The sequence below is a fragment of the Cajanus cajan genome, chromosome 8 (genome assembly GCF_000230855.2).
Source record: "Cajanus cajan strain Asha chromosome 8, NIPB_CcT2T_4, whole genome shotgun sequence".
NCBI classification, from domain to species: Eukaryota; Viridiplantae; Streptophyta; class Magnoliopsida; order Fabales; family Fabaceae; genus Cajanus; species Cajanus cajan.
In genome coordinates this window covers 16,573,310-16,591,235 of record NC_138524.1, presented here as the reverse complement: position 1 = coordinate 16,591,235, position 17,926 = coordinate 16,573,310, and the positions used below count along the sequence as shown (strand labels likewise).

Here is a 17,926-nt window from a genome sequence, read left to right as displayed (position 1 = left end):
CAAATGTCCAACTTTCAATGTTTGTTATCTCAATTTCCAATTTCCAATGTGGATCCCAGCACGTCGAGAAGGATTGTGGTAAAGCATAATAGAACAATCACAAGTGATCTTATATTTCCGTCCGAAATTTTTCTCGAAAATATAAATCCGTCAGAAATTTTTTATTTTTAATTCTTATTTTTAATTTTTAATTTTAATTTCTTATTTTTAATTTTATTATTTTTAATTCTTATTTTCATTTTCTAAAATTTGAATTTTTATTTTTAATTATTATTTTTTATGTAATCATTTTTAACTACTTTTTAATTTTTTTTAAAAAAAGATAAATAATTATCTTAGGTGTCACCTATAATAATTACGTATTATTATCGTATTGATATTTAACACCTCTAAATTTTTTTTAGTTTTTCAAAATAAATATGATTTAATTGCCTTAAAATAATCAAACTAGTGAATTTATATTTTAGAGGGATGAAAATCAAAGAAAAATATTTTACTCATTTTACAAGTACGAAACTATCTTTATAAATCTTACAAGGATGAAAAATAAAGAAAAAAATTTACAAAGACCAAAATCAAAATCACCCATCTTATAGGGACTAAAATATATTTAAACGTTCTAAAATTAATGTTTTCGATCTTAACAATTATTTTAAATAAATAATATTTATTTTTAAATATTTATAAACTACTTAGAGATGTTAGTATATTGTATTTAAAATTATAGTAAGCAAGTTCAAGTGTGAATATTTTCATATTTGTGTATTTCATGAATTTTCTATTAATTAATTAGTGCATATATTACTTTATTTAACATAAATAGTAGTTTTATATTTTAGAAGAAATTTTTATTTTATTTTTTAGAAGTAATAAGCTTAAAATTACACACACACACACACACACACACACACACACACACACACATATATATATATATATATATATATATATATATATATATATATATATATAGTGACGGATCTAGAAATTTTAGATAGTGGAGGTAATACTTATTTATATATTTGTAGTATTAAAAATTTTATATATAACTTTTAAAGGTATAAATATATATTATAATTATTTATTACAAGTTTTTTATATCTACGATTAGTATTAAAGATGAAAATAAATTAGATCACACTATATTTTATTATAATTTAGTTAGTTTGAACCTAACTTTCTTTAAAAATATATATCTTAAGTATGACTTATTTATCTATCATAGACATTTTTTAATTGTTTGGGTAGAACTACAATCTTAAAGACTTATTTTATAATAATTTAACACTATTTAAAATATAAAAATAAATATGTTAAATTTTATAAAAATCAAGTTTAATTTATTTATGATATAAATATGTTTTTAATATCTAATATATATTTTTAGATGATAATTTATTTTAAAATATATCTTATAATAACAATTTTAAATGGAACATAAATCTTCTGATTTTTCTTATTTTGATTTTTTTAATCAATGTACACAATTTTACTATTTTGATTTTTTCAATCAACGTATATAATAAATAAAAAACACAAAAGATAAACATGCGTACAACAAATTTTATTTTATCAAAAAATTATTTATTTTAATATATTACATTATATATGTGAATCTATATATTTATTTTATTAGAATATAATTTTTTTTAAATATTTTATTTTTTTAGATAAAGAATTATGTACATGTCAAATAGTAGTGGGGGCAAGTGCCCCACTATTCCAAACGTGCATCCGTCCCTGTATATATATGTATATATATATATAATATAGGGGGTTATAATTATACCGGTGTAACTTTTACTAAGTATTATGCCGCTCAATAACTTTATATTAAATGTAAATTTTGTAAATCCAACCGTTAAATTGAAAGTTTATATCACTTTATACGTGTATATCAAATTTTGTTAAAATTGAACAACAACTGGAAGGTAAAGTTGTAGACACCCAATTTCGTCCGAGGGCATACAAACAAGGACATAGACCTCTGTTATGAAGGGAAGGAGCTCCCGAAGCATGCCAACAACAAGACAGGACTTTAGAAGGCCGAAAAGCCCAAATTAACTATTTTTAATGGCTCAGAACGGGCTATTCCAAAATCGAAACGGGTCGTTCCAAGGTCCAGAACGGGCCGTTCTTGAGTTGGAACGGGCCGTTCCGAGGCTCCTAAAAGGCCTAAAACTTGTAGGCTTTCCAGAATTGGAACGGGCCGTTCTAGAATTAGAACGGGCCGTTCTAGAATTGGAACAGGTCGTTCCAATCTCCTAAAAAAGGGTTTTAAATCTTAACTGGAATGGGTTGTTCCTAAACTGAAACGGGCCGTTCCAAGTTATGAAAAATGCCTAAAAATCCTATTTTGGAACGGTCGTTCCAGTCCAGGCATATATGTGTCAATCTCACTTCTGGAACGGGTCGTTCCAGTTTCAGAACGGGTCGTTCCAGTCATGCGCAATTAACATATAACGACCATATCTAGAACGGGCCGTTTCGATTTTGGAACGGGCCGTTCTGGACCCTTTCTGAAGTCTATAAATAGACTGCTTGGGCTCATTTCTCAGGACTCCAAAATTTCGTCCAAACTCCTTAGAGCTCAAAATTTCTCTCTTTTATCTCTCCCTATCTCTTTTGTATTTCTTGAGATTTTGTGAGGCATTGTAGTGTGAAGGGTTGCCACAAAGCACCTAAAATCTTCCTATTTTGAAGATTCAATAGAGCTCATACAAGAGGTATTTCAGTTAATCTCTTTCGCCTTTTTTATTTATTTCTTCTCTATAATAAATATTGTTATAATAAAAATAATCTTGTAGATATTTTAGGATTAATTGTATAATTTAAATTTCAAGCATGTAAATAGTTATTAATAAAAGGGGATTTAATATTTATATTTTTATTGTTTATAACGCTAACTTCATCATAGGGTACCAATTAAGGGCATTGTCGGGGTGCTTAATACCTTCCCTACACGTAACCAACCCCCGAACCCAATTCTGGTTATCAAGACCATTATTGGATTTTTAAAAAACCTTTTCTTTTTCCAATGTTTTGAGTAAAACATTGGTGGCGACTCCATGAACTCATTTTCAAAACTATTAATTAAGGATTAGTCTGGTGTCCGAGCATTTCTTAATTAATGAGATTTTTAAAAAGATGTCTAAACCATTAGTCGCGAGATCAGAAATTTTCAGGTTGCGACAGATGACATCTCCACTAGGGACGTTTAAAGAGGGTCAGGCCTATTTAATTGATGAAGTTAATAAAATAAAAATAATAATTTAAATATTTTTCCCCTTTACTTTATTTGTTTTATTTGTTTGGCTTTAATATCTGTTTGTTTGTTTATTTAAATTTTGCACTTGTTTGAATAAAACTGTACACAATCCTTTGCACACAACAGTTCCCCCTACACCCGGGGGCATGAGGGTAATAAACATAGGGAGTGGTTGACGTACGACCGGCCCAAGTTTGGCCTTGGAGCCTGTGCGCCTTGTCGGAAATCACACTCAAGGTGATAACCTGTTACTCTAGCTTGAAATACTGCGACAGACCTTAGAGTTTGTCAGGTGACGACGACAGAGATACTGGGTCCCTATAACGGGGGCATCTTGGGGGCCTTAAGACCAGTGAGATTAGAACTGTTCTATACAATGCACTTTTCTTGCAGGGATCACAAACCAAGGATTTAAACGTGACTGTTCGCGGGTGTACATTTGTTTGAGCATGTGTGTTGCATTTTTTTGTGTTTATTTATTTCAAATGGATAATAATTACAAACAAATAGATATTAATAAAAAAAAATGTGATAAAATTTTAACTCCCTTCTGTATGCCCTAACTCTAAAGCATCATATAGGGTAGTTTATTTATAAAGGAAAAACAAAATAAATATAGCAAAAAAAATCATGCATCATAACCCTTAGTCAAAAACATGATAAAATTTAGGTAGAAAGCAAATATCGTGCATCTTTTAGTTTAGCATATACATTCATTAGAAATGGAAGACACATAGTATGCAAAGATTTTTGAGAAAAGAGAACATTCTAAAGTATAAGAATCATGTGCCCTTATATTAAGGAGGCCTACTAGACTTCGAACTCTCGTCATCCTTTCAAAAGAAGGCAAAGTCTACATCTTCTCAGACTTCTTCCAATCTAGAAAGATGTCATTCATCAATTCAAATAGGAGATTATTTGAAATTTCGAGAAGGAGGCACAAAAGAAAAAGGGAATTGAAGCAAAAAATAAAAATAAAAAATAATTTTCTTCAAAAGAACAGAGTTTGATAATAAGCACCCTTACACCTCCAATTCATTATCAAATCACTCCAAACCGCATCTTTCTTCTCTGACTCATCAAATTCGTCAATAAAGATGAAAATTTTGGTAATCACCAAAATAGTGGGGAAGCCAAAGATCCTATTGACGATTACTTCTGATGGGAATAGCAAGAAGAGAATCTGAGAAGAAACGAAGATTAATTGCAAATCAACGAAAGAGCAAACATGTCTATAGGGATATCATTCAAGCATGAGCTTCTGTAGCCTACAACAACATCATCAAGGTGCACCGAAAGATCTTGTACAAAGAATGTTCTCTAAACAAACAAATCAATGAGAATGATATTTGTTGAATTTCTCAATCATCTTTACATCCTATTTTGCACTTCATATAGATAACATGTCGTCCTGGTAAATAATAAATAAGAACAAAAAAGGAAAACCTAACCTGTGCATGTTAATCGAATAATGAGATCACTGGTAATCAAGTGCAAACTCGATACATCAAATTGGAAGCACTTAAAAACCAGTAATTGTGCAAGAAGACTGGGGGCATAACACGCCCAAATTGACGATTCAAACACCAAGAGTTCCCCATGCGGAAATGACAACTATTGGGATAGGAGGAACGATCAAGAATGAATGAATCCTTGCTTCTAGGAAATTACAACAAAGGCATTGCATGACAAAAACCCGCTATGACGAAAACCCGTAAAGGGCGTCCTAGGCAAAAATTAGGGTAAAGGAATCAAAATCCCGATAAGATACATCCTATGCAAAAGTTAGGGATATACATATATATGTAAAAAAAAATGCATGCTCAAATTAAAAATCGAAAGGCGGCTTGAGTATTCCCTTTAGAAAGCAAGAATTCGTAAAGGTTTCACTCTGAAGTCGAAACACCCACATTCAAGCAAGTGGGAATGCGTTCCTAACGTAGTTCAACAAATCGTCAACCATACCTCTCTAGGGGGCAACCTTAGTTAATCTCTCTGTGTATGAATCACGAAATTGGGGCATGCCCGGGCCTTCGAGCTTTTGCTAATGGGGCATGTGTAAATTGGAAATGTTATTTTAAATGCCATAACATTCTTTCATTTCTCTTCTCCCTTTAAATATTCATTCTAGGCCTCATCCATTAACCCTTAATAAAATATTGAAATGAACTGTTTTATAATTTAAGAGATTTGTTTGATATTTTTGAAATTTCTAACCCAACAACATTTAGTACTTTGAGGGCCTAAATTAATTGTGTACTGAATTGTTTAATGCCATTTGGATTGTGTTGTGATTATTGATTTTTCTATTTTGGGGGTGGAGGTGGAGGTGGAGACCAACATATAAATTTGTTTGTCTCGTGACATAACTCAATTTTGAAAAGAATTAAACTTGCATCTGCAAGATCTAAGAATAGCATCAAACTGGGACTTAACTATACAACCTCCTAAAATATCAATTACAACTGTTTTTTCAATCTAATTCAAAGATAACATGCTGAAAACCAAATTTGTCAACCAGTTAATTGCTTGAAAAAGGGCCAAAGCCTCTACCTCCACAACTGGAATCATACACTTAGAACACTATTTTTGCAAGTGAGAAGGCTCCCCTGTCATTTCTCAAGCACATGCCCAAACCAAATGATGGAAATGTGCTATCAAGATATAAATCCAGACAAATTAGAAAGCTGTTAGATTTTTCTCAACTTTTAGAAACATTAAAGAATATGTAGGCTTTTCATCTAGAAGTGGGTTATGATTATAGTTTCTTGATAACTGACACTAGTTGGAAGAACATATGTTGCTTGATTTAGGTTTTTCACATATAGGATCTTAAGAGCTTCCAAACGGTTACAAATTTGTTTTAATGTTAGTGGGGTAAATCAAATTTTTCCCCTATAACCTTGGTTATACAATAAGGTTGTTTTATAACCTCAAATGTAAGGTCCATCAAATTAACATATGTTTCTATTTCCTTTTCTGATAATTCAAAATTAACAATTTTTGAACCAAGTCTCTTGGTCCAGCAATTGTATGGCATGTTCTGAGAAGAAATTATTAGTTAATTCTGTTATGAAACTTAAATTAGGAGTTTTATTTTGTTTTAATAATATTAATGGTGTGAATTATGAGAGGCATTTAAAGATGTAAACGTTGTGTTTTTCTTTCAACTACAAATAAGTGTAATTTCATTTGCAACATGAATGATAATATAGAGAGTTTGTTTTGCTCCCAAATTTATGCCCCTTTTCATTAACAAATTGGCATCAGAGCTTGTGTGCGTGAGGTGAGAGTAAGCCGACCTGATCTGACCTGAGCCGACCTGAGCCGACCTAGTGTACCCAGCCCGAGAAAAGAGAAAAAAATTCTTGTGAGGTGTGTGAGTGGAGCGTATACACTCAAGAGAGATGGCAGGTTTAACTAATGGCATTCCATTACCCAAATTGACTAAAGATGTCAATTACGATAACTGGAAGCTGCAGATGAAGGCCCTTCTCGGCTCCCAAGACAATTGGGATGTGGTTGAGAATGGGTACGAGGAACCGGTGACCACTGAGGGGTATACAAATGCCCAGATGAATGCATTGAAGGTTGCTCGGGCAAAGGACAAGGCAGCACTGTATTTGCTGTACCGAGCTGTTGACGAGTCGGGCTTTGAGAAGATAGCTAATGCTAAATCTTCAAAAGAAGCATGGGACATACTCGAGAAAGCAAAAAAGGGAGATGAACGCGTGAAGCAAGTTCGGCTTCAAACCCTTAGGGGCGAACTGGAAAACATGAGGATGAAGGAGTCAGAAGGTGTATCCGAGTTCATTACTCGGGTGGAGACTGTGGCGAACAAACTAAACAGGAATGGAGAGAATCTTCCCTCAAGCCGAGTTGTGGAGAAGATCTTAAGGTCATTGACAGATGACTTTGAGAATATAGTGTGTGCAATTGAAGAGTCCAAGGATCTGTCAACGCTCACTGTCGAAGAGCTTACTGGGTCCCTGGAGGCGTATGAGCAGAGGAAAAAGAATAAGAAGGAGAAGGGGGAGTCCCTTGAACAAGCTCTCCAGGCAAAGGCGACAATAAAGGAGGAGAAGGTGCTCTATGCTCAGAATAATAGAGGACGAGGAAGAGGTAGAGGCCTAGGTGGTCGAGGAAGAGGAGGACGAGGTAATGAGTATGTCGGCCAACAGAACTGGCGTGGCCGAGGTCAAACTCAGGGTGGCCGAGGTCAAGTACGGGGAGGCCGAGGTCAGACCTGGGGTGGCCGATCAAACACAAATAACATTATTGAATGTTATAACTGTGGGAAGTATGGACATGTGGCCAAGGAGTGTTACTCGATAAAATGCTACAATTGTGGAAATCTGGGTCATATTTCCAAAGATTGTAGGTCCGAGAAGAAAAAGGAGGAACCAACCAACTTCCTTGCCGAGGAAGAAGATGAAGGATTGTTACTGGTGACAACAATTCCAGAAACCGAGATCAAACCAAGCTGTTCTTCCGAGATCAAACCGAGTTGTACTGATAACTCTGTTTGGTACTTGGACACCGGAGCAAGCAATCACATGTGTGGTGACGAGCACTTGTTCAAAATGCTTTCAAAGGATGAGGTCGGATCTGTTTCTTTCGGAGATGCTTCAAAAGTAACTGTTAAAGGCCGAGGAACGGTCCGATATCAACAGAGAAATGGGAAAATCGGAGAGATCAGAGATGTATACTACGTACCCGATCTCAGAAGCAACATATTGAGCATGGGACAGTTAATGGAGAAAGGGTACTCGGTTCTGATGAAAGACCGAGAACTACAACTGAAGGATAAACTCGGGAGACTAGTTGCCCAAGTAGAAATGAAGAAAAATCGCATGTACAAACTTGAGCTGAAAATAGTTCGAGATGAATGCATGCAACTTGATTTGGAGGATGAGGCCATGAAGTGGCATCGGAGGTTCGGTCATCTTCACTTTAGGGGGTTGACCGAGCTGGTGAAAAAGGAGATGGTGATTGGACTGCCTAAAATGGAGTTTGAAAAGAAGTTCTGTGAAGAATGTGTGATCGGGAAGCACGCGAGGACTTCTTTCCCAAGGAGTTCTGAATACCGAGCAAAGGAGCAACTCGGACTGATCCATACCGACCTGTGTGGCCCAATAACTCCAGAATCATTCAGTGGTAAGAAGTATTTCCTCTCTTTCATTGATGATTTCTCAAGAAAGACGTGGGTTTATTTTTTGAAGGAGAAGCTAGAAGTGTTTGAAACCTTCAAGAAATTCAAAGTGATGGTGGAAAAAGAGACAAGCAAATTTGTCAAAGCAGTCCGATCTGACCGAGGTGGCGAGTTCACTTCCTTTGAGTTCAACAAATACTGCGAGGAACATGGGATTAAGCGTTTCTTGACTGCCCCATATTCTCCACAGCAAAATGGTGTAGCGGAACGGAAGAACCGAACTATTCTTGATATGGTTCGATCTATGTTGAAAGGGAAGAATATGCCGAAGAAGTTTTGGGCAGAGGCAGTGCAGTGTGCAGTCTATGTGCAAAATAGATGCCCACATGCAAAGCTAGGAGAGAAGACGCCTCAGGAGATCTGGAGTGGCATGAAGCCAAGTGTTTCTCATCTTAGGGTGTTCGGTAGCTTGGCCTATGGGCAAGTACCAAGACAGTAGAGGACAAAGTTAGAAGATCGAAGCAAGAAGTATATATTTATTGGATATGATGAAAAATCCAAAGCATACAAGTTATTTGATCCTGATAACAAAAAGGTGGTGGTGAGCCGAGATGTTCACGTGGAGGAAACAAAGCAATGGTGTTGGAGTAACTCGGCCGAAGTAGAAACTAGCTCGGATAGCTCGGACATTGTTGTACCTTCAACGATAACAACGACTGAGCTCTCAGATGAAGAATCCGAGCTACAACAGCCAAGGATGAGAAGCCTGAGGGAAATTTACGACACTACAAGTGAAGTCCATGCTGTATGTCTTCTTGCCGACTCTGAAGACTTGAGTTTTGAGAAAGCTGTCCAAGATGAGAAGTGGAGAACAACTATGGATGAGGAGTTTGAAGCGATTGAGCGTAATAAAACTTGGGAATTGACCAACCTTCCTGAAGGAGCTCGGCCCATTGGAGTAAAATGGGTGTACAAAAAGAAGATGAATGCTGAGGGAGAAGTTGAGCGATATAAAGCTCGGCTTGTTGTGAAGGGCTATAAACAAAAGGAAGGAGTTGACTATGATGAGGTTTTTGCTCCTGTCACGAGAATGGAGTCAATCCGACTTCTGATCTCGTTAGCTGCTCAGAGACAATGGAAAATTCTACAGATGGATGTGAAGTCAGCCTTTCTAAATGGAGTGCTGAAGGAGGAGGTGTATGTTGAGCAACCACTCGGGTACATGAAGAAAGGAGAAGAAAAGAAGGTGCTGAGATTGAGAAAAGCCCTCTACGGGTTGAAGCAAGCTCCTCGTGCTTGGAATGAAAGGATTGATGGGTATTTCAAGAAGAACGGGTATGAGCAATGTCCGTACGAGCATGCCTTATACATAAAGAACTCAGGAAAAGATATGATGGTAGTTGCTCTCTATGTCGACGACCTCATATTCACTGGAAGCAATGCAAAACTGATTAAGGAGTTCAAGGAGATAATGAAGAAGGAGTTCGAGATGACTGACTTAGGCTTGATGAAATATTTTCTTGGCCTAGAAGTGAAGCAATCGGATGAAGGGATTTTTATATCCCAAGAAAGGTATGCACTTGAAATCCTAAAGAAGTTTAAAATGGAGGATTGCAATCCGGTTTCTACTCCAATGGAACCAGGCACAAAACTTTCAAAGTCTGATGGAGGAGATCGAGCTGATTCCGGGAGATATCGGAGCTTAGTCGGAAGTCTGAGGTATCTTACAAGCACGAGACCCGACTTAATGTTGAGTGTTGGGATAACGAGCAGATTTATGGAGGATCCGAGTTACACACACTGGAAGGCCTTGAAGAGAATTCTGAGATATGTTCGAGGAAGCCTATCACTTGGTCTTTTCTATTCAAAATCGGACGACTACCGATTAGTGGGTTACTCGGACAGTGATTGGTGTGGAGATGTTGATGATCGGAAGAGTACCTCGGGTTATGTATTTCTACTCAGGAATACGGCTTTTACTTGGCTGTCAAAGAAGCAGCCTATTGTAACTCTGTCAACTTGTGAGGCCGAGTACGTGGCGGCATCTTGGAGCGTATGTCATGCAGTTTGGCTTTCAAATTTACTGAGGCATATGGGAGTGATCCGAGATGAAGCGATTGTGATCCGAGTTGATAACAAGTCGGCAATCGAGTTGGCAAAGAACCCGGTCAATCATGGAAGGAGCAAGCACATCGACGTCCGATTTCATTTCATCCGAGAGCAGATCAGACAAGGAAAAGCCGAGTTGGAGCATGTCGGAAGCCGAGTTCAAGCAGCAGATATATTTACCAAGCCACTGTCGACTACACTGCTGGAAAATTGCAAAAAGCTGATTGGAATGAGAGATGGGAGAAGCATTTAAGTTTCAGGGGGAGATTTGTTATGAAACTTAAATTAGGAGTTTTATTTTGTTTTAATAATATTAATGGTGTGAATTATGAGAGGCATTTAAAGATGTAAACGTTGTGTTTTTCTTTCAACTACAAATAAGTGTAATTTCATTTGCAACATGAATGATAATATAGAGAGTTTGTTTTGCTCCCAAATTTATGCCCCTTTTCATTAACAAATTCAAGACTATCACGAATCCTTAATTCCAACCATTCACTATATGACATGTATTTAAGTTTTTTTTATTTTACACGAAAAAATTAAGCACACTTTATTACATGTTATATAAGACTAGTTAGAGATCATGTGATTTAAGACTACCTAATAATTCCTCGCTCTAAGACATGGGTAGTGGGCCTATCAAGTGTTAAATTAATGTTTGGTCAACAAATATCATATTTTGTAAGTGTAAATTATTCATTGATTGTCAGTTTTGGGACTGTGTGAACCATGTTTATGAAAAAAAAATTACAATTTTCTGTTATCCATGATTTTGGGATTTTAATTACATTATCACCATCCTCCATCTAAGACTCATCTTAAAGAAGGACAGTACATGCATTTAATATGAATATTTAGTTGTAACAGATATATCAAGGGACAAAACTCTATGTGCAACAGTTACTTCTTAATAAAGTCGAACTTCAAATATATTTTCCCTCATTTCCTTTCTAGTTAGTCTACAATCTTGTTCCTTTTTTTAATGTCCTGATTATTACATTGACCAAATCGATTTTTAAAATCTCTTGTTACGATCATGAGTAAAATAACTTGAATAAAACCAACAAAAGGAGCATAATATTATTATATGTCAATATAAAAAGGATTAAACATATAAAACAAAAGAAAAAGATATGCTTACCAACAGAAGGATCCTACAGATGTAAGATGTGGAAATCTGATTATGGAACAACTTTAATATGCTTTACATTTTTTAAATAATAATAATAAGTTTTTTTTAAAAAAAGACCAAGAGCATTTCTTCCATCTGTAATCAAACAAAGCAACACTAAATTTAATCTTAGTGCAGCTTGTAAAGATATCCATGGAGTCATTGTGAATTTGAATTCTACTATGCATCTTTGTTTGGTCTATCATTACTAATCTTGCATCCATATTCGATGATGCCTCCAATCCTTCTATATGATGGAAGTGTAGCAAAAATATGCAATTGGTACATGGTTTCCTCAATTGCCAAACAGTTGTGCTTCCAAGCTCACAAATTTTGGATGCCCATCATTATCAAGTTTGATACTTCAAGGTGCTTCTCATATAGCCAACAATACCCATATTTCTTCACCTCAAAAGTCCAACTTCCAATGTTCGTTATTTCAATTTCCAATTTGAAATCAGCATCCCAGCATGTCAACAAGGATTGTGGTAAAGCATAATAGAACAACCACAAGTGATCTTCCGTGACTTGATCTTCTCCCAAAAACAACGGAATCTCAGCACGAAAATGATGACTTGATTCTATTTCGGGATGAGCCATTATTCCAGAAGGAGGTCCAAATACTAGACAACAAGCAAGGCCAATGCAATTATTGCCTTCTTGCATAAGGGGTGATTTATCAATGGTTATTAAACTGCCCATGCCTACGCGCTCATTGCTGAACCAACTAGGTATTTCACTTCCTCCAATAACGCTTCCAATGCGTAGAGGAAACACATCATTGTAGGACAGACACGGAAGTTTGTATTGGTTATGAGCCTAGTATCACAAACACAACTATGTGTTAGTTCCTAGTTCCCACACACACACACAAAGAAAAAGAAAGAAAGGAAGGAGTGGACACACCTCAAGAATTTGTCTCGTCCATGAAAAAGCCATGCTAGTGCAACGTTCCAACTCAACTAATTCTAGACAACCATAAATATTTAATCCTGCTTCCTTGTACTTGTAAATCTCAAATCTCAAATGCTTTCTTGTCTCATAAAGATCCCTATTTAAATAGTCTGGGAGCTGGTATCTTTCTGATGACAAGTTAGTTCGCGAAGGAAGCTCAGGCAAATATTTCAACTGCCTACAATCCTGAAAATTTAAATAGTACAGCTTCCAAAGCTTCTTGAGGCTTGGCAGTGTGGCGAAATTGTTTTCTCTTAAACATAGGGATTCTAAGAGATGTAAATTTCCAATAGCATCAGGTATTTGAACTAAATTGCAGAAATTTAGATGAAGTTCACGCATACAAGCAAGTGTAGGCGAGGAAGGCAACAAGCGACTAACTGGACCTTTACGTGCTCTAGAATGCAACAAATGTAAAGGTGACTTAAACCACCTTTTCATGATGGACGATGTTGAGTGGGAACAAATTGGAGATTCACCTATGCAAAGCTTCTTCATTTGCTCTTCATCCCTTGCTTCATGTAACAAATGGGTATTAAACAATTTCGGACAGCCAGAGAGATTCAAATATTCTAGAGAACTTAGGCACAATATGCTATTGGGTAAGCTTATTAGATTTCCACACCCATTCAAATCTAAAAAGGTAAGCTTTTGCAGTAGACCAATGGATGGATTGATCTCCTTGAGTTGTCTACATCCTCGTAAATTTAGTGTTTCAAGAATTTGGTTCTCTCTGAAATGTGGTGTCTTAATAAGACTTTTACATTTTTCCAAATTCAAAAGAGTGAGCTTTGTTAAAAGACCAACGGATGGATGAAGCTGCCTGAGTTTTTTACATCCATTCAAATCCAACAACCTAAGATTTGGGGCCTCCCCAAGATCTGGTATCTGGATTAGGTTTTTGGAATGAGCGAGATCCAAATGTCTTAAATTGGGTAGAGGCTGCAGTGAAGGGACAATATTAGCAAACAAAGTTAATAACATTCCAGCTTTCTTTGCTTTCTTTAATTAATCTGAGAAAAAAGTCAATAACATAATAGAGTTTGTATTTTTTATTATTTGCTAATTGATAGAAAAACAAAATAGAAAAGTTACAATAACAATCTACACTACCTTTTTATCTTTCCACACTTGTTTCATGTTGCTTTTACGTAGGGACAGATGAATAAGGTTGTTCGGTTGAAAACTTGAAGGCAAGTGCTTAAAAGGATATCTGAACCAATCAAGATACCCCAACTCATTCGAAAGATGATCGAGGTTGCCACAAAAGTTCAAAAAGACAAGTTTGAGAAACTTAAGTTTACTCATTTTTGATATAGCATCAGCCCTTATTGTTGTTTCATCAAACTCCATTAGGAAATCCTCAACAGCTATAGCCTCATGATTTATTACAGATTCCTATAATAATGTAAAAAGGAAAGAAAATGTTAGATCTTTGGGAGCATTTATAGATTGTAGAAAAATGACAACCTAACATTTTAAAAACTCAAATAATATTTTACCATATTGTCTGACATAACATTGTATAGATCTTGGTAATCCCATAATCTACTCCACTTTATCGGTTTGTTAGGTGATTTTTCTCGAACAATGCATCTTCCCAAATCTATCAACAAGCCATGCATACGAATATCCCCATCCTCAATGGTTATAAGCGATTTTTCAGCAAGAATTTGTAGACCATATTCAGGATGAAATTCACGAAAATCTAGAATCTCCATCACCCATTCTTCCTTTTCATTATCCAAAAAACAAGCAATATCTAGAAATATCTCCTTCTCTAGGTTATCCAACTCATCAAAAGCTAATCGCAGGATATCTATAATATTGTCACTTTTATTTTCTTTAAATCTAACCAGTGCACTTTTCCACTGTGAGATATTTCGATCAAACAAAGATGAGCCCAATACTTGAATTGCCAAAGGATGGCCTTGAACATGTGATAGTATATCATATGTCAACTCCTCATAACCACTATTAATATGATTACCTTTGAAAGCATATTTGTAGAACAATTGGGTAGCATCTTCGTGATTTAGTGGTTGGACTTGATAAACATCATCTACTCCATATTTCCTCAATATATGTTTATCCCTAGAAATTATGATAATTCTACTCCCCCCACCTAGGCATTCACGTAACAGAGCCTCCCTATTCCCTGTAAACATATTTAGTTGCCTATCGTGATCAACATTATCAAGAACAATAAGTGCCCTTGCATGGTGTAACCTTTCCCATACTAAACATGTTCCCTCAGAAGCATTGAAAATCTCAAGATTCTTTTCTTTAAGGAATTGTGAAAGTAACTGCTTTTGTACACCTATAGTACCAGAAGCTTGATAAATTTTGCTTACATCAATGAAACAACAAAAATTATATTGTTCAGAGATTCTTTCATATAAAGAATGAGCAAGAGTTGTCTTTCCTATCCCACCCATTCCACTAATTCCGACAACTCGAACATCATTAACCAACTCTAAACACAATATCCTTGATAATGTTTCAACACGAGATTCCATTCCAACTAGATTATCTTTTGGAAGACATGAAAATTTATGACCCAATATGCTTTTTATCTTTTGAACAATTTCTTCAATCTCTGCATATTGTGGCCTGAAATTTGAAAGAAAATAAAGAATGCCAAATTATCTCCTAAAGAACCAAATCAGAGGATGTACATGAATGGGAAATGAAAATAATACACTACTTTTTCCTATTTTAAATGCTAATTATATTAAAGGCATATTTGTTTGTATGCAATCTACATGTTATGTCTTCAACCTCTCTCAACTCTATTTTAGAAAGAGATAGTAAGAACAAGAAAACTACGTAACAATGTAATGATGAATATATGCAGATGGATATAAGGTAGTGTTATATAGGTAAGAAATAAAGAACCATCAAGAAATGAGAGAAGATTATTTACTTGTTTTGGATATCCCAACCAGAGAGATTGGCCACTCGAGTGAGAGATTCTCTCCATGTCTGCACTTCCTCCATCTTCTCTTTATCTTCTCTGAATCTTTCTTCATGTTCTACAAAGGCTTTTTCATAGCATCCACTCTGTTTTCGCACATCTGAAGGATCAACATCATAAAAGATAGGAAGAACACACCTTTGTGAAGTTTGAATGCAATTGCATATGTGTACTAATTCACGCAAGCACCAAGTGGAGGAAGCATAGTTCTTAGAGAAGACCACAATGAAAAGGCGAGACCCTTCAATGGCTTGTAGCAACTCGGGTGCAATGGATTCACCTTTGTGGAGATGTGTATCATCTTTGAAAGCCACAATGCCATTTCTACTGAGATCATGAAAGAGAAAGGAAGTGAAGTTGTTGCGTGTGTCTTCACCGCGGAAGCTGACAAACACATCATAAGTCCTTATTATGTGAGAAGAAGAGGAGCTGCATTGGATGATGGCGTTAGAAGCCATTGCAATTGCCAAAAGTGGAAGCAATTTTGTTGAGAATGAAAGATGTGTAATAGAATTTGTGTAAAGATGCAAAAGCAAAAGCAAGAAGAGGTGATAGAAATGAAGGGTTGAAGCTGTGAATGAAGTTGTTTGATTATGTATTGAGGTAAAGAGAAATGGTTATTGGAAGGTTCTACCAAGTTTCTGAGACTTTGCACTCAGATTCAGACGAAATCAAGTTGCAATTGTCATTATTGCATGAAGTCCAAGTTGGCTGCTCAATTATCATAACGTTAGTGTATATGAAAACATTATTATTTGAATGTCCTGTTTTTTCCACTGAAACGGTCTTGTGGTTTGGGCATTCAAGAATCTTCAACTTTCCAATTGGCTGCTTCAACATAGTTGCCTTTAAGAATCTTCAACCCTCCTTCCAAAAAATTAAGTTGCAATAATTTTCCCTTTAGTTTTCCATTGCCATGTTTTCTCGATTGAAGAGAATAAGATAATTTTAATGTGTAATAATTTTATTAAAATAGTTTTTGTTCGACCAATTGAGCGTTATTCAAATTAAAACCTCCAGCATTGGCACAATGTACATTATCAGGTCGTATATATATATATTTACATGGTTGTAAATACATTGCAATTGGAAAAGGCAATGAGAATTTTGTTTCTGGGCACAAATAGAATTGGCTGTAAGAAATATAAGGATGATTGGTTTCATGAAAATCACATGCTGAGTAAGGGAAATGCTTATTATATTTGTGTAAAAGATTGATAATGTTTTTATTTATGCAAAAATAAATATGAATATTAACTGTTTACAAAACTAAATATAGAAATACAAGTGGGTATTTTACACAGCCTAATAAAAGCTGACATAATTGGTCGCACTTTCGTGGCAGCATCCGTGAAGTTTCTCACATTTTTCACCAAATTAATTTGCCACTCACTATTTCAGAACATGCAAGTTGGGTTCACTATTCTATTAATTTATTATAATTATATAATTGATATGAACCATTATCGTCCCATATGATAACTAATCTTGGTCACATACAGTAACTAATCACGTTCACAAACTTTGAATGCTTAAAAAATAAATATCATTCTCTCAATATAGCTTATTACAGTATTTTCTGATAAGACTAATAATTTTACTTTTCCTCTTTGTGATATAACTAATCCTAACGTGTGCTACTTAATGGTTTGTTGCAGTTTTTTTCATTTATATTGTCTTGCCGTTGACCCTTTCCCTGCTGTTTGGCATACTCCAGGGACAATTAATAATAGCATCGCAGAGGTAATAATTAATAATAACTTTATTATTTCCATGGCTACTTTCCCTTTTGAGTAAAAATAAAAGAAATTATTGTAATAATAATTCGGATTTGTGCCCAAAAATAAATCATTGTACCAAAAGGAATATACTTCGGATATATGATGTGGATGATAGACGACCAATTTTCCTTCACGTGTTTATATCATGTAAATGGTCACCAAGTTTAAATTTTGGACCTTAAATTCATTTCATTTTTCTAACATAAATAAACTAGTATTAGATAAACTTTATAAGCATAAACACGAGAGTTACACTCCCATTTTTTTCCCAATAGACACCCCTGCTATAGTAATTATTTTTCCAATAATATTATTCTTTTTTCGAACGTATTTTTAATAATAGACAAATGTTTCGGAATTCAGTTTCCAAAGTATATTAAATACATTCTAAAACTAAATTCACTTGATGAGTTTGAATAAAGAAATTTAAAATTCCTCAAACTTGAATTACTTTAATATTAATTTTTATCATTTTTTAAATATTTTATTTAAATAAGTCAATTCAAATTTA

At 35.1% G+C, this 17,926-nt stretch overlaps 1 protein-coding gene across 1 annotated transcript; it reads right to left on the bottom strand.

Annotated features, from left to right (window-relative positions):
* Positions 1-11,587: 11,587 nt before the first annotated feature.
* Positions 11,588-17,597, bottom strand: LOC145950783 (TMV resistance protein N). Its single transcript, XM_083062512.1, has 5 exons — positions 15,584-17,597; positions 14,160-15,270; positions 13,771-14,055; positions 12,610-13,599; positions 11,588-12,522 (listed from the first exon to the last, which is right to left on the bottom strand). The coding sequence occupies exons 1-5, from the start codon at positions 16,090-16,092 to the stop codon at positions 12,028-12,030; spliced, it is 3,390 nt and encodes a 1,129-aa protein (XP_082918638.1). The 5' UTR covers positions 16,093-17,597; the 3' UTR covers positions 11,588-12,027.
* Positions 17,598-17,926: the final 329 nt, after the last annotated feature.